The 26,701-nt window shown below is 32.0% G+C and overlaps 4 protein-coding genes across 9 annotated transcripts; 2 read left to right on the top strand and 2 right to left on the bottom strand.

Annotated features, from left to right (window-relative positions):
* Window positions 1–9,563: 9,563 nt before the first annotated feature.
* Window positions 9,564–10,468, top strand: LOC126654805 (VQ motif-containing protein 31-like). The gene has a single exon (XM_050348799.2). It carries the CDS (start codon window positions 9,682–9,684, stop codon window positions 10,243–10,245), a length of 564 nt encoding a protein of 187 aa, XP_050204756.2. The 5' UTR covers window positions 9,564–9,681; the 3' UTR covers window positions 10,246–10,468.
* A 772-nt stretch (window positions 10,469–11,240) lies between these two features.
* Window positions 11,241–16,040, bottom strand: LOC126654803 (putative pentatricopeptide repeat-containing protein At5g08490). Of its 5 annotated transcripts, none has more exons than XM_050348794.2 (3): window positions 13,026–15,915; window positions 12,024–12,865; window positions 11,241–11,678 (listed from the first exon to the last, which is right to left on the bottom strand). In XM_050348794.2, the coding sequence occupies exon 1, from the start codon at window positions 15,783–15,785 to the stop codon at window positions 13,206–13,208; it is 2,580 nt and encodes an 859-aa protein (XP_050204751.1). In that variant the 5' UTR covers window positions 15,786–15,915; the 3' UTR covers window positions 11,241–11,678; window positions 12,024–12,865; window positions 13,026–13,205. The 5 variants fall into 5 exon arrangements, with proteins under 5 accessions (XP_050204751.1, XP_050204750.1, XP_050204752.1 ...); XM_050348793.1 differs by lacking the exon at window positions 11,241–11,678 and adding an exon at window positions 15,953–16,040 and having other exon boundaries at window positions 11,766–12,865; window positions 13,026–15,840; XM_050348795.2 differs by lacking the exon at window positions 11,241–11,678 and having other exon boundaries at window positions 11,766–12,206; window positions 12,285–12,865.
* A 71-nt stretch (window positions 16,041–16,111) lies between these two features.
* Window positions 16,112–21,769, top strand: LOC126654804 (uncharacterized). Its single transcript, XM_050348798.2, has 12 exons — window positions 16,112–16,318; window positions 16,485–16,631; window positions 16,790–16,904; window positions 17,116–17,201; window positions 18,166–18,269; window positions 18,571–18,608; window positions 19,029–19,264; window positions 19,579–19,672; window positions 19,781–19,971; window positions 20,143–20,362; window positions 20,818–20,985; window positions 21,314–21,769. Exons 1-12 carry the CDS (start codon window positions 16,112–16,114, stop codon window positions 21,460–21,462), a joined length of 1,755 nt encoding a protein of 584 aa, XP_050204755.1. The 3' UTR covers window positions 21,463–21,769.
* Window positions 21,770–22,878: 1,109 nt separating this feature from the next.
* LOC126655477 (protein SUPPRESSOR OF GENE SILENCING 3) lies at window positions 22,879–26,601 on the bottom strand. Of its 2 annotated transcripts, none has more exons than XM_050349684.2 (6): window positions 26,482–26,601; window positions 24,600–25,616; window positions 24,211–24,505; window positions 23,786–24,030; window positions 23,495–23,652; window positions 22,879–23,393 (listed from the first exon to the last, which is right to left on the bottom strand). In XM_050349684.2, exons 2-6 carry the CDS (start codon window positions 25,599–25,601, stop codon window positions 23,171–23,173), a joined length of 1,923 nt encoding a protein of 640 aa, XP_050205641.1. In that variant the 5' UTR covers window positions 25,602–25,616; window positions 26,482–26,601; the 3' UTR covers window positions 22,879–23,170. The 2 variants fall into 2 exon arrangements, with proteins under 2 accessions (XP_050205641.1, XP_050205639.1); XM_050349682.2 differs by having other exon boundaries at window positions 24,600–25,619; window positions 26,482–26,600.
* Window positions 26,602–26,701: the final 100 nt, after the last annotated feature.

The following is a 26,701-nucleotide window of genomic DNA, read 5'->3' as shown; positions in this document are numbered from 1 at the left end:
TAGACATAAATAAAATTTATGCCCGTATTTTGTATGTAAAAATAAAGTTATTAAAGACAGAAATATGGTATATAAAAAATAAAGTTAATGAAGATTTTTTTTAGCATTTATGGATTTAAAGGAGTCTATATAAAATATGTATCAAATAGGGTAGTCATGCTAAGATTATAAATTAAGTTACCAATTTAATTACCATTAAATTCTTACAAATTTAATTACTATTTAATGTGATTGATTAATTGATTGTTAATTTCCATAATAAAATGTAAGAGAATTAATATTATGATTAAAATAAAGGGAAAAAAAAGAAGTATATCAAGCTAGCAATTTATATAAAAAATTAACAAATCAATTAATGTAGTATTATTGAATTGTGAAAATAATAATCGAAGCAATTAAAGTAGTAATATTTTTTCAAAACGAATGAGAATGTGCCAAGTGTCAATTTCTCAAAGCATGGGAAAAAACGTCCTGCTTTATATATATACTAGCGTCTGCCCGTGCGTTGCACGATTTGTATTAAAAGTTTATTGTTATTATTTTTCATTTTATTGATTTTTATAAATTTCTTCTAATAATAATTTCAATAATAGAAAATTTAAAATTAAAGTAAGACATCTAATTATATAAATTTTTGAATTTTACACACATTTATTCATGATTGTTTAACATGTAAAATAATCGGTGAATGTGCGTCAAACAGAATTTTGCTAAATTTATCTTCCACTAATAATAAAAACATGTAAAAATAAATTCTTTTATGAATAAAATATATATAGTTTATAAAAAATTGCTATATTTATTGATGTGAGAGGAAGTTATGAAAAAAATGGAAAAAAATTACAAATATATTTTCTGAAAAGATTGATAAGGATCATTTCTATCTTGGTCAAATGGGATTATCGTGGTCAAATGGGATAAATCTAAGATTATTGATTTACTCGGTATTCACTTTTAAATAAAATACTAATAGTTATAACACAATTAAGCCTTAATTAACTAATTCCATATATATTCACTAATCTTGTTATAAGGCAATTAAGCCTTAATTAATTAATTCCATATATATTCACTAATCTCAATTCCTATACCTATAATGAATACTGGTTGATGTTTCTATATAAATTAATACATTTTCAAATTTAAAATAAAATTATTATACGCTATTTACGATTCAAACAGTAATTTAAAATTTCAATGAGAAAAAGATTTCAACTAATAAAAAAAATTGAGTACTAATTGCTACATCGCTGAATTATAATTTCTCTTATGATTTATAATATGTCTTTTGCCAGTTACAAAATTATGTTCAGACTTTATTAGTGATATTATTCACTATAACACCCTAATAATATATACCTGGATGTCAATTAATGTTTCAGTAAAATATTAAACAAAAACATATTATAAGACATTTTAATATCAAATATCATTACATTAATATCCATTTAAAAGTATAAAATGTAATTGTACACTTTTCTAAATGTTTAATCAACGTATTGATCTTTATAACAATTACATTAGATACTAACAATAGTTACTTTGCAGCAGTAAAATTTGCTTATTCACTCATCACAACCAAAATATGTAGAGACATGGAAGTAAAAATAAGAAACAACATTTAAGAAAGAACTGAACTTTGAAAGCTCAGATTGGGATTCTCAACCGTAAAGTGTAAAATGTGAACATGACGCCTTCAAGTTCAAAATGATAATTCCTGCAAAAACTAAATTACCCCAATGCATAAAAAAGATGAGAAGAAAATGTAAAGGTTGTGCATAAAAACAATAATTCCTGTAAAAAAAATAGGACATTGTCGAAAAAATGATGATAATGACTAATTGACCCCAATGCATAAAAAAGGTGAGAAGAAAATCACTAACCCATTGCTGGTGTTATCTAGAAGTGTAACCATATCAATATTTATCAAGAGAAGTTTCAACTTTATTGAACTATTAACATAGAAAAAATTCAGCAATTAGTTGTTTTACCTTCTCAACTGTAACATTTTATGTTGAATATATATTGAGAAAACATCAATGGACAAATAAATATAGATAAAATTTTATGGTGAATATATATTAAGAATAATAAACATTTAACCCATCAGAAACTAATATCAGAAAAAAAATACTTTATATATAACAGTTGGATCTCTTCATCAGATTGTTCCAAATTGCAGCAACTTGTTTCCACATCTGAATAGTTTTATCAGTTCCATAAGTAATAAGTCTCGAAAATGTTCTGTAGAATAATAAAGTATGAATACTGGCTTCAGAGGCTGCATGAAAAGATGATTTTTTGAGGTTTCTATAGGGAAAAACAATCAAGGGTGTTTTAAACAAAACACAAACATTCTAGACCCAGGAAATGAATCAATAATACTCAAAAACAAAAAATAAAAAAAGCTTGGTGGGACAAAGAGCTAGAACAAATATAACAATTATTTGTAAAAGCCAAATCTTGATGTAGCAACAATGACTACTGATGAGAGGAAAGTTGAATTAGTAGTTGATTTATAGAAAACAATTGGAAGGTAGAGTAATGGTTAGTCATTTGAAGACTGTCCTATAAGAATGGCGAACAATTAATTGCCAATATAAATGCTAATTCTCGTTTTGTAATCTATAATCTATAAAAACGGTGGAATTAATTATTGAAAAATGGAAAGTCTAATAAATTTATTATTTTTATCATCTATTGCTATGTTTTATAAATTGATCTGATTAAAACAACATAAAGGAAAATGCTAAATAGTCGTGGAGTAATTATTGTTGATATTTATTATTAATATAGAGGAGAAATTTTTAGATAGACTCAGTCTATGACGTCATCCATAGACTAAACCAATCATATCATAACACCTCATTAAAATGAGGGTATTCTTGTAATTTTATTTGTTATTTGCACACTTTTGAATAAGGATATGATAAGAATACCCTCATTTTAATGAGGTGTTATGATATGATTAGCTTAGTATACGGATAACGTGGTGGATTGAGTCTATCTAAAAATTTGTCTAATATAAAGTATCAAAAAATGAAAAATCAATGTCATTAAATTAATGAAATTGAAGGAAGATTCAGTTACCATTTTTTAAAAGAAATGAAAATTTTCCATTTAAAATTTCAAAATTTGTCAACATCTAACAACAACTAATAATTCTACTATTTACATCATTCCTGTTTGTTTTTTCGTTTTTTTTTCCTCAAAATTTCTATTACTTCCTCCGTTCTTTTTTAGTTGTCCATTTAGCCAATATTGCACATATCAAGATAGTGTTCATTTTGTCTTAATTTATAAAGAGAAATACTAATATAACCCTATTAGTTAATAAATACTTTTTAAATAAAAATATGGAGTCATTTATTAGGGATGGGTAAATTTGGAAGATAATAATTAAAGTCACATTGAAATCCTAAATGAACAATTAATTGGAGACAGATATATTTTGATAAATGGACAACTAAAAAAGAACGGAGGAAGTAACATTTTAATACATTTGTTGAACTTCTCCACTTCAAATTTTGTAATACTTTACATTCCACTGACAACAATTAATATCCCACTAATCACAATCAATGTAATAATTCATTGATTCAATTTTAATTTTAAAACATTAATAGCCTACTAATCACAATTACTGTAATAATTCAATTTTAATTGTAATTTTAAAAAATTGATCATAATTTTATTTTGACTAATACTTTATTTATAATAATTTGGTAGATTATTTTTCAATTAAAATTTTATTGTGGTAATGCAAATAAATAAAAAAGGAAAATGAAAGAGCAAGTTAGGGAGTGACACATGTCAACAAGGTAAAAACATTCTTCTTTATATATAGTAGATGAAATAATTGGTAGACTTTTTCTGAGAATAAATAAAATAAAAGTTACCAAATAAATGATTAGTCTATTATTATCAATATTCTTATTTCATATCAAGCTACCAATTTATAGTAAAGGTTAACAAATCAATCCATGTATAGTGATTAAATAGTGAGAATAATGATTAAAGTAATTAAAATAATATATTTTTAATACGAATGAGGATGTGCCAAATGTCAATGTATCAAATTATGGAAAAAATATTATGCTCTATATATATATATATATATAGAAGATAGTAGAATATAGTAGATATATTAGATTAAATCAAAAAAAGGAAAAATCTTCCTATTATATTTATTGTCAAAAATAAGTTCTTATTAATAAAAAAAACCAAAAAATTTAGTGTGAAAATGTCACATATCAATCAATTTGATTGATAATAGGAATGATTTAGTGTTGAAAAAGGTAAGAATAAATACCAATTAAGTGAAAACATGAGAGAGAACATAATTTGCCTGCCAAATTATAAAATGTTTCAAAAAACATATATAAAAAGTAATAAATTATTATGCAAATAAAAATAATTAACTTAAATCTAAAAAAATATTTTTTTTTTATATTAAAAAGAATAGCTACTCAATTACTGATATAAATTTTGAACAAAATAATAAATTATTATTAAAAAGAAACAAACGAAATAACTGAAAGTTTTAGATCGAAATATAAACAATTAAATTAAAATAAGGTATATTGAGTATATAGTAATTTGATAAAGGTCAAATTGTAATTTGATAAAGGTCAAATTTTATTTGATATGTGCACATAATCGAAAATATTAAAAGAATTTAGAAATCAATGTTATTACCTTTTGTGGATTTTAACTTTCAGAATTAGTAATAGGCCATTAATTAGAAAGTTAATGATTTTAAAATATTAATAGAAATAAAAAAAATATGAAATGCTACAGGTCAATTAATTTGATTGATAATAGAAATGATGAGAAAACATATTAAATGCAATGCCAATTGGAAAACATATTAAATGCAATAAGAAAATATAAGTGCCACTTGGCATTTTAAAGAAAGAATAAATATTTAAAAATCCATGTGGAAATGCCACATGTCAATCAAAGGGAGAAAACGTCCTGCTTTATATATATACTAGCATTAGGCCCGCGCGTTGCACGGTTTTTGTTTAATTCTTTTATTAATATTAATTTTTTTATTGATTTTAATTTAAAAAATTTAATTAATAATTATAAAAATTCTATATAATCTATATAAATTTTTAAATACTACATATTTTATATATCTAGGGACACAAACATATCTATGTAATTTTCTACAATATAAACAGATAAAAAAATTTAATATTAAAATTGTATATTAAAATTCTAAAAAACCCATGATTTTATTAAATTATTTTTAATTATATATAATATACTATATATTTTTTCATATTACATTAAATATAGACATGTACTATTTTTTAAATTATTTTCTTCACCAATCGTCCTCAATTTTTAATTTTTTTATTAGATAATAATAAATGTTATGCATAATTGTCAAATTTTATATAGATTTATAATATTTTTTATTGAATGATTACTAATATTTTAAAAAGATTGATAAGAATTTCAATCTCTATCTTTATCAAATCTTAAGAAATCTAATGTTTATAAGTTATCCTTATTAATACACATTACAGTCTTTGAATTTTAACAAAAGAATATAAATTTTTTTTTTTTTTTTGCTTTTAGATATTTTTCTGTTTGCTTTTGATAGTTTTTTTACCTTATTTTTTGTTGTCCGAAATATAATATTCAAATTCAAGTTCTAAAAATATTTTTATCAGAAATAGTAAGTGATAGTGATAACTGATAAGAAAGGGTCAACATTATTAATTACTACAATAGTGGTTTATGGGCAATTCAAAAGAATTTTAACATTAGTGACATATTAAAAACTCCTTTTATATTTCCAATAGTAATTATTAGTAAACCTAATGAAAAATAATGAACTACGTAATGGCTGTCATAAGCTAAAATTAATTTTCTTATTCCTTTGTATTTTGAATCTTATAAAAATAAAATTAATCAACCAAAAAATCTAAATAAGTAAAATAATCAAATTAATTGTTAATTAATGGTAAATTTGTTACCATGTGTGAAATATTTAATATAAGGTCATAAATTATCAATAATTATGTCAAACCACATTTATTATCAATAATTTATTAATTTTTAAGCATATAATAAATTATATCGAATAATATTTTTTTCTTAGTTAAAATAATTTTTATTTTTATTTTGGGTTTATTGTTGAATACCAAACAAAAAGAAACAATGTAACAATTATAAAGTACATATAATACAAAATTGGTTTAGGAAGTGACATTGATTACGATATTAATTTACTTTATTCAACATATCATTTTAAATACAATTACTAAATAATTATGATAGTTAATGATGGTAATTGTACTTTCTTATTCAATATATGATTTTTTTTTGTTTCTCTATTTCTGAATTTTAGTTACCTTTTATTTTTCATACACAAAAAAAAGAATTTAATACATAGTATAATTAATTAATTTAATATATTATTTATTTTAATCCATAACCAAAACATTTAGTGTTAATAAGCGAAGCAACATCAAATAAGATACAAATAATTTTACTAAATTATATTAGCAAATCAACTAATACCATCCCATCATACAAACAGGAAGAAGCAATTTAGAAGAAAACAAATGTTATCCAATTAGATTAAAAAAAATTAATTAATGTATTAAATTTGTCAATTTTTACCACATCAATTAATAATAAATATTTTAGCATTTTCTAAAGATAACTATTATCAAAATATTATAGCAATTTAAAGAAAAAAAAACATCATAAAATTTGATTAGAAAACAATTAGTACTTAAAATTCATCAATTTTTTCATACTAATTAAAAAGAAATTGTTTAGTGATTTTTAAGAAACAAATGTTATCAAATATGATTAGAAAATCAATCGATATATTAAATTATCCAATATTACCATGTAAATTAAAAATTAAATTTAAAGAAATTTAAGAGAGAGAATATTGCCAAATTAGATTAACTAATCAATTTAATCTAATCATACTCGTTTATAAATAAAAAAATTAACATATATGAGATGATTGTGAGAGTGTCAAGTGTCCAAAAAAATCGATCTTGCTATACTAATCTAAAAGAAACGGTATAAAAATATCAATAGATAAATAAATATATATGAGAATTATAATAATGCCTAATGTGAATCAAAGAAAATACTAATTGATAACAAAAGATTAAAATATTAAAATTTTAAAAGACGAAAGACGATGATAAAACCTTGTGATTTTATTCATTATATTGAGCAAGTCTTTTTAATGTCTGCATAAAATTGTTAGTTAGAATATAATATTTAAATAATAGAATAAAAAAAATTAGAACTCAAGAAATGTAAAACTAAAAACAATTATAGTGAGTAAGAGAAAACTTACACTTAAAAAGAAAAGAGAGAAAACTTGCCTGAAATTTTTGTAGATCTTAATTGAAGAAAAAAAGTATGAATATATATAGAAAAACGGTGATATGAGTGTATATTAAAAGATTTTTTAATATCAATGAATGCATTAAATATGATAATTACTCCTACGTTTTTTTATCAAAAGCATAACTCATACTCCCTCCGTCCCATAAAGATAGAAAAAGTACCACCTTTTTTTGTCCCATAAAAATAGAAAAAGTAGAGTTAGTTAAGTCAAAAATTATCAAAATACCCCTACATGCTTATTATAAAACATTAAATGCATATTTTGAAAAGATAAACAAATGAATTGTAAGTGCTATAATTAGTAGAGTGGTTTTGGGAAATGTACATAACTAATAAAGTACAAAGGATAATTTAGACAAATTATCACAAATTACCTATAAATAACTACTTTCTTAATTCTTGTAAAATGGGTACTTTTTCTATCTTTACGGGACGGATAATTATTAAGGCAATTATAATGGTATGCACGCATTTAAGTTAATATTATTTGAAAATTATATAAATACTCTAGAATGTAAACAAACTATTTATGGAAAAACATTTAATTGAATCCAATATGCATATATTGCTTTTACAATTTATATAGTAAAACATATCAATAATGAGAGCATTAATGTTAGAATTAGAAGCAAAAAAATAAATTAAAAAAATATATGTATGAAAGTTACCACATAAATGATTAGCCTATTATTATTAATATTTTTATTTCTAAATCAAACTACCAATTTATGATAAAGATTAATAATTCAATCAATGCATAATTATTAAATTGTGAGAATAATGACTAAAGCAATTAAAGTAATATACTTTTAGGACGAATAAGAATATGCCAAATGTCAACGTATCAAACCATGGGAAAAAATATCCTGCTTTATATATATATAGTAGATAGTAGATTATTTAATTTGAATTATATATGATCTGACGCACTTTTTTTTTAACCGTATGTAGTAGTAAGACCATTTCTAAGTCAAAACAATCTTTATTCAAGTGTTTAATTATGTACTATGATCTAACGCCGGAATAATATTTATTTAGGCGTCCATTTAAATATTTTTTTGACGGAAAATTACTTGGTATTTTGAATTGTAAATAATTGATAATTCATATATTAAATTACCAAAATTGAAAATTAATGTGAAAATAGCAAAACAAGGTAAACTTTATGATTTTTTAAAACAATAAAGCCAAATTTATAAAGAGTAAATATATATAAATATAAATAAAATGTTTCGTTTTTCTTTATTTCATAGTAACTGGGATTTTATTCCATAAAAATAACAAATCTTTCACTTTAGATAAAATTCATTGGTCTAAATTGAATGGGATGAATTCCATCTCGACGATATCGAGTCTAATCAATATCATGTCGGAGTCATCAAATGGATTCATCGTCGAGAATTGAATAGTAGTGACATAGAAAAAGATCGTTTATCTATATCGAATTCATAAACGGCTTGGATTCTTGATTCAATATATATAGTTTAATGATGTTGTTGAGTGCAAAAGTCTGTTATATTGTGAAGAAAGAAGGAGTAGAGGAGCGTTAGTTAGGTAAGGAATTGAGATTGATGGAGAAGAAAAGGTGACGGGTAGAGATAGAAGTATAATTATCCATATTGTATAGCAGTCATACATTACAAAACTGCAAAACTATTTTCACAACTGACACATAAGAAACACCTCATAACAAAGTGGCAGTGAGGAGTCAAAACACATAAGAAATAAGAATGATTGGTATTTTTGGAATGGAAGCTGCTAACTTTCTAACTATTTTTAGCCAATCTGCCTGCATCTTCCTTTAATTACATCACATTACATTACAACAGACTCACTTAACTGCCTCTCTTTTGCAACTGTCACTTGTTTGTTTATAATACCACTTTCATCCTTTCTTTCCTATTTTCCTTCTCCTTCTTTCATTCTTCTTCTTCTGCTCCCACATCTCAGGTACGTATTTTTTCAATCTCCCTCGCCAAAATTCTCATAAATTATTAATTCTTAATTACCATGTGGCATCTAGTAGGGTTTAATTAAGTTTTAAGATTATTATTATTCTTCATTCCCTATCAAATATAGAGGCACCACGGGCACTTCATTTGATCAACCAAAAATGACAGATACTTGACGTTTCGGCATAGAACTTTATTTTTTTCGTAGGAAACCTTAAAATAAGACAATTTCGTCCTGTACGTGTTCGAGTGTCCCGTTTTTCCGTGTCTGTCAGTAATCTGCAGACAGAAGGATAACAAAAGAGTTCAACTTTAGATGAATTTATAGCATATGCCCAGCTTACCACATTTCTCACGTATTGGAACTTGTTGCAGATCATTGGAAAAAATAAGGTTGTCCGGATCCATGGAGAAGCACACAGGGCAGGGAACAGCAAGTTGTAAACCATTAACTACATTTGTGCAAACGGATACAAATGCTTTCCGAGAGGTTGTGCAGCGATTAACAGGCCCATCGGAGACTGACGCAGCGCAGGGGTCAGCAGCTACAAAGGTGGCAGCAAGTATGAAGAGATCAACGTCTAAATTACATGAAAGACGGCAGTACACAAGGCCGAAGCTAGTGATCGTTAAACCCACTGTCAACTTCAAACCTTTGACTTCTCCGACCACATCACGGAATCCTTCTCTTCACCCAAGTCCTGTTGGCACCCCTTCCACAGTATTCTCAAAACTGACGATAGAAGAAGAAGAAAACAAAGGAGAATTGATAATAAGTGAGGAAGAAGAGAAAGCTATAAAAGAGAGGCGATTTTACTTGCATCCATCACCTCAGTCTAAACCACCACCGGAGCTGCTTACCTTGTTTCCTTTGACATCCCATAAAACAAGTTAAAAACTATAAATACAGCTCAATGATGTCACCATACATACCAAAGGAGTAAATATGTAACTGCTAACTTTTAAGGCCCTGGATGAAGGGATTTGTGTGCAGACTGCAGCAGCAGGAATCCTAACTTGAAAATTGTATTATGTATATGAAACTCAACTTGCCTTGAATTGTAATATGTCTAGAAGTTGATGTAATTGAAATGGCTCTTTGATTTGTAAATTGTTAATGTAGTATCCATTTTACAAGTTATCCATTTGGCTCATTGCTACACTTGCTTGGAGCCTAGTTAAGAAAATGCTAATCCGCCAATGGTTAACTGAAGCAGCCAGGTCACTATCATAGGCCTCAACCATTACATTGCTGTTCGTGAACTCATCGAGCTCATATACAAGCTCGTTCACGAACAATTATACGAGATGTTCATGAATGTAAACGACGCGAAACCAATATGTTCATGTTCAGCTCGTTTGAATAGATCAACATAAAATCAAGCTCGACTCGGTTCTTTTATGATACGAACAAACACGAACCGAACTCTTATCAAGCCGTCGGTTTGTTTACAGCCCTAATTGTATCCAAACCTTATGTGAACCTAGTTCTGGTATTTTGTTTCTGGTGCTACAACCTATGGAGGGCTAAAACCTGCCCAACTTAAAACTGCCTAAGGAACTGATGTTATTTGGTTTCTGATGTGTCCTGGAACAGCAATTTCTTGGTTAAAGATGAATGATGGATATTATTAGCTAGACTGTAGTGTCTTCTAGAAATGTTTGAATGCTTTTTGTTTTCAAGATGGAATACATCATCTGTTTCAAATCTGATATTAGTTTTCTTTCATTATTTTGTTAGTCACTGTGAACAACTGTGTTTTAATTTTTCTGTTTCAACTTTTCTGTTTCAACTATTCTCTAGCCTTATCTTTAGAGTTAGTAAACATGCTAATTTTTGGATGTTTTCCCCTTTTCTCTCTCTTTCTCATTTTGGATGACACTTGTAAGTTCTGGAGTTGGTTGCTGCATTGAATTTTGGAAAATAGGGAAAGCCATGCACATAGAGGTACTAATCTTAATTACAAAATTAACTGATGCATTTTAATCCCAGAGTAATGGCATTATGCAGTACATATTTTCTTTCTTCTTTTTTAACTCGAGTAACAGTTGATGTTACATCTATGTTGGAGGTAGTCATATAAATACTTGAATCTGCAATTTCACCTTCTGATAGATATTATCATTCTTACTCCCCAGATTGATACAAGTGGAAAGGTTCCTATGTTGAGGTTCCGAGGTCGCGAGACATAAGCAGGGAATAAGATGACCTTGCAATGAAGTATTTGTCCTATGTACTTTTTTCCTTTGTGGATGCTCAGCAGTTTATGAGCGCCACATGAGTTGGTATTCTTGATCCTCACAACTAAAAACATACAAAAGGATCCCCTGCACTACCAGGAGAACTCAAGTATAATGCAATTTGACCAGGCACCAAAAGTTCAAGTAATTGCATGTGCATGAAATCAGCAAGTATGAACAGAACACAAATATAACAATTAGCTCAAGGCAAAATCATACGAGAGTAAACGCAAATATAACAATTAGCTCAAGGCAAAATCATATGAAAGTAATGCAGAGGCGAGTCTCAACCCTCTTAACCATATGAAACTTTAAGTGTAAGACAAGAAAAACATTAACATGTCTTGACTTCTAAGAAGAAGTTCACAGTTTGGTACTGCGGCTTCCTCTATCCCTTGTCATGTAACATCAAAGAGTAGTCGAGGATTGTACCTCTCCGTCAAGGATGCCAATTCAGCATCAAAATGTTTCTCCAGCTCCAATTCTTCCTCCTGCTGCTGCTTCTTCATGTCAGAAAACTTCACCTCATGGCCTTTGATCAGCCCGCCCCTGTGCGACACATAAGCGTCTATTTCCTTCTCTTGAATTTGTATGAACTTTTCCTTTTTATTTACCCTACAGTCACCAAAGAGAAAAAGGAAAAAACGTAACATATCTTCCATGCACTACTCCAATAAGTTAACAATCTTATACCGGCTTCTATATTCTTCAGTATTAGCTAGACTTGCACCTAGCTGGTTTGCTTTCTCACATTCCTTCTGTTGCAGCTTCTCAAAATCCTATTCCTTAGCATTCCTTGCTTCAAGAATCATAGTTGCTCCTTGAAAAATTGCTCTTGCTAATCCAGCTTCAGAAAAGTAATATAGTTATACTTCAAAGGGAGAGGCAGAATTAATTCGACAGCATTCTTTAATTAAGGCTAGATGCTCTGAAAGCCAAATACTAATATACACCAAAGCTTTCCTAACATTATATGACGTGCATTTAGAGGTGAGAAAGTCTTGCCTCTTCCGGACTCTGTTCATGATGCATTTGAGTTCCCCGTCTTACGATCCAGTTTTCCTTTGTTGTCTTCCGCAGCTCGTCAGAAACTATTCAAGAAACTCTTCAACTGTCTTGGTGCGCCTTTGTTCCTTTATAACCCAATTCTTCAAATATTCAAGTTGCTGGTTATCCTCGCTCATCCGGTTAATTTCATCCCTTACCATTTCAAAGTAAGATTTAATGTCGAATTTCAGCTTTGACTTCCCCATTAAAACAACAGCATGTCAAACCTGTATATTAGCTTTCTAAATAAAAAAACAAATCCAGGACTTTTTGGGCTGTTAATTGAAGATAAAGACAACATGGGGAGGGGGGAGGTGTTGGGGGGGTTTGATTTGGTGCTTGATCAGCCAAATCCAAATACATAATAGAAAGGGAAAGAGAAAGAACCTTGTGAATGCTTATTGAAGAACTTTCTGAACTCTTTACAATATCATCACAGTCATAATCCTCACTTAGAAGCTCATCATCTGAATCATCGAAGGCATCAACACCATTTTCCTTTCCGCAGCAAAAGCTTCATCATTTCTCATATCACCTTCTGAGCCCTTTGGCGCAGCAGCACCAACTCTAGATTGCCAATTCCATCCATGCTCCAGGGGTGGTGGAATTGTAGGTTGTATCTGGAAGTTTATGTAAATGAAATGGCTCTTTAATTTGAAAATCCAAAGTTTGTAATGAAGTATAAATATTGCTCCTCTGAGGGTGAGAAAAATCTCCAGCTACAAAGATATTCTTTCTTTTCTCCACTTCAATCCAACTGCATCCTGCTGGCTTTTTAAGGTCTCTTGTCCTCATTTGTTTCCTTATTTCCATGACTCTATCCCATCTTGCATCTGCTGCAAATAGGTTTGACATAACTACGTAGTTCCCAATATTGTTTGCTTCTATTTTAAATAGATGCTTTGCAACTGTATGCCCTAATTCCACCTCATGATAAATCCTACAGGCACCTAACAATGCCCCCCACACATTTGCATTAGCTTGAATGCGCATTCCAGTCACTAAAGAATAAGCATCGTCAATTCGACCTCCCCGAGCAAGGAGATCCACCACACAACAGTACTGCTCCATGGTTGGTCTCATTCCGTGGACATTCTCTATCGAGTAAAATATCTTCAATCCTTCATCCACAAGGCCAGAATGACAGCAAGCTGATAAAACAGCAGTGATGACGATGTGGTCTGGCTTTACTCCTGATTCGAGCATATCGGAGAAAATCCTGATTGCTTCCTCTCCCATACCATGCATAGCATATCCACCAACCATAGCAGTAAATGTAACTAGATCTCTCTCTGGGTTTGATTGGAAAAGCTTTGAAGCATAACCTATGCTACCACATTTTGCATATAAATCCAAAAGAGCTCCCTCCAAGCGGGCATCATCAAAACAAGCTCTAATCACATATCCATGACACTCTTTCATCAAAAGTACTGCAGCCATTTGTGCACAAGCTGGGAGGAGACCCATAATTGTAACTGCATCTGGCTTCATTCCTCTGGCTTGTAGTTGGCGGAAAAGATCAAATGCCTGATCAGCGCGATCATTTTCAACACAACCTCGAACCATCAGATTCCAAGTAGTTAAATCAGATGCAGGCATCTTCTTAAAAATCACACACGCGTCATCATATAACCCGCAATTTACATAACCTGAGATCATTGAGTTGAACGTAACCAAATTCCTATTCTCTGATAAACATTGGAAAATTTTAAATGCATACTCAATATTACCACACCTGGCATACGTGTCAAGTATTGCATTTCTAGTAGTAGGCTCAGCATCAGACTGTAAAAAGCCACACCTAAGTGCATAGCAATGGGTCTCTTTAGCCTTGTATGGTATTATAACATTGGCACAAAAGTGAAGTATGGTTAAAACGGTTATGGAGTCAGGCCTGATTCCCTCCAAATTCATTCTCTGTAACAGTTCCAAAAATTGAGCATTATGTCCACCCTCTATAAAGGCATCAAGCATTGAGTTCCATGATATCAAATCTCTACTAGGCATCATAAGAAAAGTATGATATGCTGCTTCTAAGTTGTCGCATTTTGCATATAAACTAACCAAAGCATTCCCAACAGATGTATCCTGACATAAATAAAGATGTCTCATAACATAACCGTGAATTGCTCTACCAACCTTCAAATTTTGAAGTTGCGCACAAGCTGGAAGAATACTGAGAAGAGTGACAGAGTCTGGCGCATTGGATCCTAAAGAGAGTAATTCCTGAAATAATTCCAAAGATTTTGACCACTTGCCATTGGACGCATATCCTGAAATGATAGCATTCCAAGAAATCAAATCCCTCATTCCCATCCTTCTAAACAACAATTCTGCTTCGTTTACATGTCCAACCGTCAAGTAGAAGCTCAGCATAGCATTCCAGACAGAGACATCAGCTAGCAACTCATAGTGCCGAAGGGCATAACAGTGAATCTCCTTCCCAAAAAAGTATGCAGTATCAGAACCCAAAGAAGCAAAAAGGGGCAGAATGTTAGTGATGGTCGCATGATTTGGTCTTATTAAACATTTGGGCATCAAAGAAAACAACCTCAATGCACTGTCCACCAGCTTATTCTCAGAAAGCCCAGCAATAATAGCATTCCACGAGACAACATCTTTGTCATAAATGCTATCAAAAGCAGCATATGCATCATAGCGAACCATCCCGCATTTCGCATACATAGAGACCAGAGCATTTCCAGCAAGCGTATCCATCTCCAATCCAGCTTTCACCAGATAACAATGCAAACATTTACCAACATGAATATCTCGCACGCGAGCGCACACAGGAAGAACAATGGCAGCCGTAACGGAACTCGGCTTAACTCGATGGTCAGCAAGCATTCGACTGAACAAGCTTAACGTCTGAAGATCATGATCACGAGAGGCAGCAAAGCCAGACAATAGAATATTCCAAAACACAGGATCATCATGAGTGCAGTCGCGAAATAAGGTGGTGGAATCGGTAAAAGCACCGCATTTTGCATACATGTTAAGAAGTGATTTAGTGAGATAATGGGAGGAAATAAGGCCTAATTTAAGAATGGAAGCATGATGGGCTTTGCCTGGTTTAATGGCGGAGAGTGAAGCACATGATTTGAGAATTGATGCAAGCAGATGGTAATCATGTTTATAGTTATGCATGGCTAACTACCGAGAATGTTGGATTTTGGGTTGGGCATTTTTACAAACATGTTACCTGCAAAAGAAATATTTCAATAAGTATTTTTTATTGGTTCTTAAAAGTAAAATAAAATACTAAAATATCTTATTAATTTAAAAGACAGAGAGAAAGTTAGAAACACACGCACCTGCTAGATCTCAATCAGATATTATTATTATTATTATTCTTTTATATATATATAAGAGTAAGATGAAAAAAAGAAATTAAAGATTCGTTCATTGTTCCCGATTCCATTTCAACTCCGCCTGCTTTTGCTTCTCCCACTCACAGCAGTCTCTTCAGCGATATGGCGCCGCCGGCGGCAGTAGCAGGCAGGCAGCAACCGCAGCAGCAGCAGCAGCAGCAGCAAGGAGGAATGGGGCAGACAATAACGGGAATCATAAGAATAGCGGTGTTTTGGTATTTCGCCTCCAAATTCTTCTCTCCGGGGAGCAAGAAACCCTCCGATCCTGCCCTCCTTACCTCTAATCTCTTCCAAAAAGGAGATTCTCTTGTAATTCCCTGCTCTCCTACTAATTGTTTTTTTTACTATTACTCAATTAGGGTTTAACATCCGTTATTTTTTCAATTTGTAGTTTGTTAAGCTCAATAGTTCTATACTTTACTTAGCTTTATGATTAAAAATCTGCTTCTCAACTCTAATTTTATTGGTTATGCAGGATATGTGGTTTTATCTGTCTGAGCATGAAAAATTTAATGATTTTGGGAATGAATCTGCTCTTATTTGGCATGAAACTAATATTCCTTATGGTGTTTGGGGACCAGATAGTACTAGGTCTCTCTCCCTCAAGTACTATCCTACCGAGGTATTTAATTTCAACTTCATTCATTCAATCATCTATCTCATTATTATTGCACTTCTGTCTCCTTTACCGTTCGTTCTCGATTATGCATCCGATTGTGCTTCTTTTATGTGTTTTCCTCCCCTATAACCTATAGATTCCCTTATTTCCCTTTGCTGCAGGCATTGAAGCACAACGCCTCTCTTTATGCCCATGTTTTCCTTGCTCGATCTGGCTATCCTCCTGACCCTAATGATCCCGAGTACCAACCCCTTTTTGCATTCGGGAGAACACACCGTGAGTATCTCCCTCTCTGTCTCTCTTTTTACGGAACGTGATTTCCTTATATCATACTGCGCCTCAGACTTTTTTTTTTGGTTTTCCTCTGCTTCTTTTATTGTCCATAGTTGGAAAGTGTGGTATTCATGTATCATCCAGTAAGAGTTTGTTAACTCTTGTGTATGTATGCTGAATTTTTATAGTTTTACTTTCTTTTCATTGATTTCAGCTCTAGTGGTTTACTTACCCAAGCACAGAGCAGACAAAAGGAGGAGTCTGTTGGGGAACCCAAAAGAGGGAGAGACAATCTCACAGGTTTTTTCTAGACTCTGTTGTTTTGCTCAGACTACTTTCATACAAATTCAGTTTTGGAGTTTTACGAATAATAAATGACATGTGTATTGTTGAGTCCGCTTATGAAACCATGTGACTGCATTCACTTGTTTGTTAATTGTTACCTATCCTTTTTTTGCATGTTTGCGTTTGTTCTAAAATATGCTTCACTAGGGCCCTTACATTTATCTATATTCTATATTCTATATTTCTCCAGTTCTTATGCAGAAAGCCATATTTGAACCTGGAGTTTGCTCAAATCTTAATTCAAGTTTAGGATGATTATAAAACAAAACTAATTGTGATGGGTATCCACATTCACTTCCTAAGAACTTTATTGAGGAATTAGTGCTTCAGCATAGATTCAAGCATCCCGTATGAGAAAGGGGGTCTCGATTATGTGATTGCCAATTTATCAAATCCCAGCCAACTGTATCCAATCCTTATGTGAACCAAGTTCTAATATTTTATTTTTGGTGCTACAGCCTATGGAGGGCTAAAATCTGCCAAGCTTTAAACTGCTTCATATCGTGACTGATGTCATTTTGTTTCTGGTGTCCTGGAACATCAATTTTTTGGTTGAAGATGAATGATGGATATTATTAGCTGGACTGTAGTGTTTTCTAGAAATGTTTGAATGTTGTTTTTTCTTTTCAAGATCGAATACATCATTGGCAAGCAATAGATGACACCGTCAGTATGTTATTGAAAGAAAACTATTTGTAGGAAATTTTTGTAGAGAAAAAGTAAAAGCAATAGTAGATTTTGGCTGCTGCTTAAGCTGCATAACTAGTGGTTCTAATTCTCAATGCTTACTTAGGAATTGTTTTAGTATCAATCATTCCTTATAGGAGATCTGTGTCCTTTTAGCTAAGTCGTTATACTTTTTTGATTTCTTTTTCTTTGGAGTTAACATTCTAATCTAGATTTACATGTGTTGCTTCAGGTAGTTGGGGACAGCGAAGTTGATTCTACTGACAATGGACCTGTTGAGTGGGTTTCATATTGGAAACCAAATGTTACAGTCAATCTGGTGGATGATTTTACAAGGTATCCAAATATTGAATTTTGATATAATCTGATGAACTTTAAGCTGGAACTGAGAACTTACTACTGACTTTGTGATACCAAATATTTGTACTATTGTTTTTCCAAAAGTAAGATAATGATGTTATATTCAAGTAATTTCTTAAAATTATCTAAATATTCACATGATTCTTTTCGTACTCATTCTTTTGTTAGTTTTCTTTAGGGTTAGTAAATATGCTGTAGTATTATTCTTGATTGTTAAAAATTATGATAAGCATTATGTTATGTGAAAATAATATAAGTTTTCTCATTTTGTATGCAGATATCCACATAATGCTGTGCCGCCAAATATTTCTCCTTGTATCCTTGATTGATATGTCTCACTGACCAAAAATTATTTTTCATGTGTTTATTTCTTCTTTCTGGACTTGTTCATACTTCATAGAATTGTTTAAGGTACTACCGTAAGAGATCTTCCAATGAAAACCAATACATGATTGGATTGCAAAAAACTCGAATAAGAAATGGAATCTAATTCTTCTATTCGATTCACTGTTCGAATCTTTGGGGTTTGACAATTTTAGTCTTACAAATGTGCTCTCATCAAGAGGAGAACATAAACAAGAGGTGTTAGTTTTAAGAACAAATTTGCAGCGCTAATTTTGCAAGTAGAATAAAAGATGCCTGTGCTAACATGCAAGAGCATTCATAATTATGTAAATACTACGAACTACGAAGTCATCTATTTTTTCTTTGAATTTCTTGACTTCAGATTTGCAGTCTTGAATGTTGACCCTAGCACAGGGAATTACTACCCTACCATATTTTTCAATGAGTTTTGGTTGCTCAGAGACAAGTTAATTCAAGTTAATGAGACGGTGACAGAGTTGCCACTTAATCTGGAAGTGGGTCTTATCAGCATGACAAAATGGCAGCTGTTCCATCAGATTGATCAGTCATTCCAAATTCATCGTAGTTATGGTAGTATGATTGAGGGCGAGGCTGATGAACTGAAGGTGTGTCATAGTATGATTTTGGTTTGATATGTCCTTGTATAAAGTTGGTCTGACACCCAGGTTTAGATTTATATATGTGTCACTCTATATCTTATGGATGATTGTTCTGTCTTTTCGGTTTCATGCTCTCAATGAAGTTAGATTAGAATAGTACATCCCGGCAATATGAAGTAGTTTGACTAACTTGTTAACTGCCAAAGATAGAACTTAAGTTTAAAGCTTAATTCATGTTATTTTAATTGACCGACTTGCTTCTTTTGGAACATTATGCTTTTCCTTGTTTTACATATGCTGATGACTGTTATTAATTTCAGAGGGTCTTCTTGGAGGGAAATCCTTACCTCTTGTTGATCACAATGGTTGTTTCTTTATTTCACTCAGTGTTTGACTTCCTGGCATTTAAGAATGGTGAATCATTTATTCTTTATCTTTAATTCCTGCTTCATTATATTAGATGTTGACTTTTGTGCTTTCTGCGTAATATAATTCTTTATGGAACTTTCTTTTCCTGTGCAGATATTCAGTTTTGGAACAAAAATAAGTCTATGGAAGGGCTGTCTGCAAAATCTGTTGTTGTGAGCTTTATAAGTCAGCTCATCGTCTTTCTTTATCTACTTGACAATGACACTTCATGGATGATACTTGCAAGTTCTGGAGTTGGTTGCTGCATTGAATTTTGGAAAATAGGGAAAGCCATGCACATAGAGGTACTAATCTTAATTACAAAAATAACTGATGCAATTTAATCCCAGAGTAATGGGATGGTTAAAATTGTAGCTGAAAGTTTGTATAGATAAGAGGGAAATGGTACATGGGTGCTTCAAATACTTGAATTTGCGATTTCACCTTCTGATAGATATTTGATTTTTACTCTCCAGCTTGATAGAAGTGGAAAGATTCCTATGTTGAGGTTTCGAGATCGCGAGACATATGCAGGCAATAAGACAAAGGAATATGATGACCTTGCAATGAAGTATCTGTCTTATGTACTTTTCTTCCTTTGTGGATGCTCAGCTGTTTATTCACTTATGTATGAGCGCCACAGGAGTTGGTACTCTTGGATCCTCTCTTCACTCACTAGCTGTGTGTACATGTTTGGTAAGTCATCAGTATTCAGTACCTTCCTTCATTTGTTCACATCAGAAGCCTTATATAATACAAGTCATGAAACAGGAAATTAAAAAATGTTTTTGAGAAATAATGGAAATTAAGATCATTGGCATAAATGACTCTGAAATTTTACCTCTTAGATTCTTTATTTATGTTAAAGCATTCCATAATCCTTCAGATATTTCTTTTAAATCCCAGCTTTGTATGTCTTATTATACCCATATGGTTCACCACAAAGTGTCATCTGACATTCGGTATAGCAATTTGTCACATAATATAGTTTTTCATTTTATGACTTCTAGTGCAATGAATTATAGCTCTTGACTAATACTAAAATGACATGTTTCTGTTAGTTTTGCGTCATTCATCACTTGTGTGTGACTGACTTTACATTCATGGTAATGTGATCTCATCTTTTATTTTGTTTTGCTTTCTACTTGCAGGTTTTATCATGATGTGCCCTCAGCTGTTCATAAATTACAAATTGAAATCTGTGGCTCATCTTCCATGGAGGCAGATGACATATAAGTTTCTGAATACCATCATTGATGATCTCTTTGCATTTGTCATCAAAATGCCAACTCTACATAGGCTTTCTGTCTTTCGCGATGGTGAGATAACTAAACTTCTAAATGTTTTTTTTACAGCAATATAGGTATTAGGTAATACGAATGAGACACTCTCAGTCACGTAGTAATTAAGTCTAATTTACCAAAATGCAAAAATGTACAATAGGTTTAGAACTCAAAAGATTTACATAAAGCAAAAACATTTGACATACCTAACTACTAATATCCCTCCACTTCCATCAAGGGTGGGTAATATAAGATTTTGATTTTCAGTATGCTGAAAACACCAGAATGGTTAATTGTTCAAATTGAGTGCTTGAAAGTGCATCCCTTTAGGTGTACTTAACTAACTATTTTCCCTGTGTTGCAGATCTTATATTTCTGATATTTATATATCAGAAATGGGTTTATCCCGTAGACAAGACCCGTGTAAATGAATTTGGTTTTGGGGGTGAGGATGATCAGGCAACGAATACAGATGCAAGTGCAACACAGATTGAAGATAAGAAAACCAATTGAGCTCGTCTTCAAGTTAATCCTTCGAGTCTCAAGTTACAGAATATAACCTGTAAAATTTAGGAATTTTTTTGTCATTTTTTTTATTTTTTGATATTGACATTAAAATGTTATTCCTAAAGACACTGATTGTAGGGTATTTGCGAGTAAAAACAAAAGGTTATCACTTATATTGAAGGATAAGAGTTGTTGGAACACATTGATGTAGACTCTTTCTACCAGTTATTGGTTGAAGAGACCAATTTTTGTACCTAATCATGGGTCAAACCAACTTGATTTTTTGCTAAAAGCAGTTGATTAAATTTGTTTATTGCTCTATTTATCTAATTAAGTTGCAGTACACTGAAATACTTATATTGCTCTTTTCACTTTAATAGTCTTTGTGAAGCTGTCTATATTCCGGTTCCAATTAGCATCATGCAAAATTAGATTTAATGTGGGGGTATGTACTATTTTCTTCCTGACGTTAAGTTGTATTCCATTCATTTTTAATTATATGTCGTTTTAAAGTAAACCACACAAATTTAAAAGGTGATTAATACATACTAAAGTTTCTAGACTATTTTTGCTAATTATTATTGGTTGATTATTTATTTTGTACATTTCAATAAAAAAATATAATTTGATTTATTGGAAAGATGAGAAAAAGTAAAAGAAAGAACATAGAAAGTCTGAAAAAAATGTAAGTCTTCATAAATTAATTCTATCATCAATAAATTGATAGAATTAGATAAAGTTATTTTTTGTAAACAATAATCTCATATCCTTAAATTTCTCAAAAGGTCATAATATGAAATATTTTTAGAACTCTAGAAAAATATAAATTTAGGAGATCTCACACATTCGGCTTTTATGACGCGTTTAAACGCCTAGCTAAGGTGAGCAAAGTAATCGGCCGGCCAATTAACCGACCAAACCAATAATTTTCAAACGTTCAGTTCAATTTTAGATTCGGTAAACTTTGGTTTTTCAGTGTTTGAATTTAAAGCTATTCAAATTAACCGAACCAACCTATTTAATCAAAATTCTGAAAAATTTAATTTTTGTAATTTTTTTTTCATATTTTTATCGGTTTTAACCAAACCAACCAAATTAACTGACCTAATAGGCCGATTTGATTTTGAATTTGTTTTAATTCTTTATTTGGTCATTTCGATTTTCAATTAGTATAAAATATTCAGTTAGTTCTGACTATTCAATTGAACGGTCGATAGTTAAGGAGTTGTCGGTTACCGGTCCGAATGATCACCCCTAAAAACACCTTATCCAGTTTTTAATCATACAAAGTAAATTTTAAGACTAAAACTAAAAACATACAAAAGAATTTTAAGACTAAAACTAAAAACATAAAAAAGGATCCCCTGCTGCTGAACACTAGTATAATGCAATTTAACCGGGACTATAAGCCAAATATGAACATAGCGCAAACATAGCAATGCTAGCTGAAGGTAAAATCATAAGAGAGTAATGCAGAGGCCAGTCTCAACCTTCTAACCATATAAAAGTTTTGCCATGCTACTACAGCTTCATTGATCAGTCACAATACCTCATCAAAACAATTCCTAACCAATTTTGAAAAGGCATTGGCTTTTTCTTCAGGTATTTTCCTATGATTTAGTGTTCAGACAAGAAAAACATTAACATGTCTTGAATCTTGATTTTAAGTTGTTAAAAGTTTGGTATTTCTCTATTCCCTTGCCCCTTGATTACATCAAAGTGAAGTTGATCCTTCTATGTGCACAGGGTTGTACCTCTCCATCAAGGATGCCAATTCAGCATCAAAAACTTTCTCGAGCTCCAACTCTTCTTCTTGGTGCTTCTTCTTCATGGCAGCAAATTTCACCTCGTGGCCTTTGATAAGACCGTCCCTCTCCGACACATAGGCATTAATTTCCTTCTCTTGTACTTGGATGAACTTTTCCTTTTTATTCACCCTACAGCCACCAAAAAGAGAGAAAAGGAAAAAAAACAAATGAAGGAAACAACATATCCGCCATGTACATGCACTACGCCAATACGTTCACCAATTACATACCTGCTTCTGTATTCTTCGGTATTGGCTGGATTTGCACCTAGCTGGTTTGCTTTCTCCCGTTCCTTCTGTTGCAGCTTCTCAAAATCTTCTTCCTTCGCATTCCTTGCTTCATGAATAATCTTGAGTTGCTCCTTGAAAAATTGCTCTTGGTAATCCAGCTTCAAAATTAATTTCAGTTAGTCCACAGATAACTTCACAGAGTGAGGCAGAAGAAATTTGACAGCATTCTTTACATTCAAGCTAGCTGCTGCTCATGCAATTGAGGTGACAAAGTGATTTCTGCAGTCTTACCTCTTCCTGACTCTGTTCATGATGCATTTGAGTTCTCTGTCTTACAATGCGGTTTTCCTCTGCAGTCTTCCGCAGCCTGTCAGACACTATTTCAAGAGACTCTTCAAGTGTCTTGGTGCGTCTTTGTTCTTTTACAACTCTATTTTTCAAATATTCAAGTTGCTGGTTATCCTCACTCATCCGGTTAATTGCATCCCTTACCATTTCAAAGTAAGATCTCATCTCGAATTTCAGCTTTGTCTTTCCTATTAAAACAACAGCATGTCAAACCTGTATATTAGTTCTCTAAATAAAAGATCAAACCAGTGACTTTTTAGGTGGTTAAAAAGGATAAAAACAACATGGGTCGACCGAAGGGGGAAGGTGCTGGTTTGTTTGGCGGTTTAATCAACCAAATCCAAACACATATGAGAGAGAGAAAGAACCTTGTGAATGCCTATTGAAGATGTCCAAGTCTTCTTTTGTTGCCATGTAACCATAAAGTTGCCGCTTGCCACCAGGATGAAATAAGACCCGCCGACGATCCCAAGCATTTCTATCTGTTCCTTGGTCTGCAAAATGCTTATCCAGACGTTCAGCTTCAAAGTAACCCCTCGGAGAGCTCTCAAATATTAAAAGGCTCATTCCGCGATGTCCCTGTGGACCATATGAATGTCTAGCCTTCATTGCAGCGTACCCACTGAAATAGTCAAGAAGCTCTTGATTGCCCATTCCAAGCCACTAAAATCAAGTCAATATATTAAAATGTTAAGCAGCACAACCAAATGTATAAAAAAAAACGCTAGTACACGATAAGCAAAGAAAAGAAAGTTACTTTATCGTTATCATCTTGTTCAAGTTTTGTATTCATAATAATAACAATCGGAGGCCAAACTATTTCATGGTCACTCTCCTCAGCTCTTAGTCCTTTCCACTTGCCAAATATCTCCCCTGATGGAATAGCAGACGTTCCCCTTCTGTTCAATTCCTCATCCAAAAGTTCTGCCAGCTCCCGATGTAGCCTCACTCTTTTTGATCCCTTAGTTTTTGCATGAGACATAAGGGGCTGCAAGCCTCTGAACCAGTCAATAGCACCAGGACCGCCTTGACATGCTGGACAGTGCCACTGCCTACCCGGTTCATTAATCTCTTCAATGGTCAAACTATCTAAACTATCAAAAAATTTCTTGAACCATCTGTTCTTCTTGCGAGTCTCATGGCTCTTTTCACTATCATCAGAATCATAATCCTCACTTAGAAGCTCATCATCTGAATCATCAAAGCCATCATCTTCGTCACCTTCATCATCGACATCATTTTCCTTTTCTGCATCCAAAGCTTCAGTCTTTGGTGCAGCAGCACCGACTCTAGATTGCCAATTCCATCCATGCTCCAGAGGTGGTGGAATAGCAGGTTGTGGGGCCATGTAGCTATTCTCTGTGCCCTTGTTATATGGCTGAGGCCTGGAATTTTCTCTGCCAGCTGGTCTCCTAGAATCCGAAGTCTGAGAAGGCAAAGTACTGCCTGACATCTTCCCTGATCCACTATTATTCCACATGCCTACCTTCTGTACTGTATCTTGATGTCCCCATGCTTTAGAATTAGAATTCTGAGAACCCCAGGGCTTTGCTGCACCGCTTCCAGCTTTGTTCTTGCTCTTTCTAGCAATGACCTCCCATTGTCCATCATCCTCTGCAGCACGTAGACTGATGTCTGCCACACTTTGACTCAATTGCTCAACCTTAGGGATAGAGACTTCAGAAACATTTTTCCCCTTGGAGGACGAATTGCTACCAACACCAGCATTTGAAGGCTTTCCGCCCCCTCTTGAACTCATTTTTACAATCAAACTCTGCTGCATTACGGTTTTAAAATAAAATATCCATCAAATTTTCAAAGTTAAAGATCAATGAAACAAAATATAAGATAAAAGAAACGAAAAATAGACAACCTGTAGGAATAATTATTTTAAATTAAAATATCAATCTGATTTGCAGAATTATCTGACCGACGATGAAGATTAGTAGATTAATGTACTCAAACCAGTTGGTCATGACCACCATCATATTTTCTTATTAATTTTTTTTTCTTTACTTTCAAAGAAATCCAGTGTAGTCAACTGAGAATATAAAGGGACAAAAATGCTAAACAGCTGATTCAAATTTTTCTTTTGAGGACTTAAAACGGAGAGAAATTCAAAGCAATGTTAGGTGGAGATCTCAACAATAAGAAGTTTACATTAGACAAGTGTTTGTGAAAATTACAAATAATAAACCCTAAACCCTAAATAACAAAAATAACTCCAAGACCTACAAATACAATAATAACATCACCTAAGCGTACATGCAAAATTGTAATCAAAGAAAACAATCAGATCGAACAAAAGAAAAGCAAACCCTAAATTGACACGTACACTCACTCACTCACAAACAAACACCAAAATAAAATGCAGATTAGAAGAACATCTCATTATGTAAAAAAGATAAAGAAAAGACAAATAGCTGAAACCCTAGAAAAATACGTCGGAGGTCGCTCCGACGAAGAAAGAGGCGAAAGAGAGTAACTAAAACTAAATAAAATACAATGATCGTAGAGTTTAAGAGAAAATAAGTTTATTTGGCAACATACAAGTCAAGAAAATGAAGGAAAGTTAAAGAGCGATAAAGAAAGAGAAAGAACCGATCATCGGAGAACATAAAATATAGTTGGAAAGCTACCTGAAAATGAAAAAATCCGGCGAGGAGTGGCGCTTACAGTGAGAGAGTGAAGACAGTAAAAAAAAGTGGAGACCTTGATTGACTGCCTATTTTCTTTTATTGACCATTTCCATTCTATATATGGTAATGCACGAAAATTCGAGCCCGGACTCCAAATTTTATCAATTCTGCTTTACTTTAAGGGAATTGTTTTGTGTGTTTTTACCACACTTTTTTCATG

This window comes from Mercurialis annua, linkage group LG7 (assembly GCF_937616625.2).
Source record: "Mercurialis annua linkage group LG7, ddMerAnnu1.2, whole genome shotgun sequence".
NCBI classification, from domain to species: Eukaryota; Viridiplantae; Streptophyta; class Magnoliopsida; order Malpighiales; family Euphorbiaceae; genus Mercurialis; species Mercurialis annua.
Note: the sequence above shows the minus strand (reverse complement) of the source record. Positions and strands in the feature narration are given on the sequence as shown.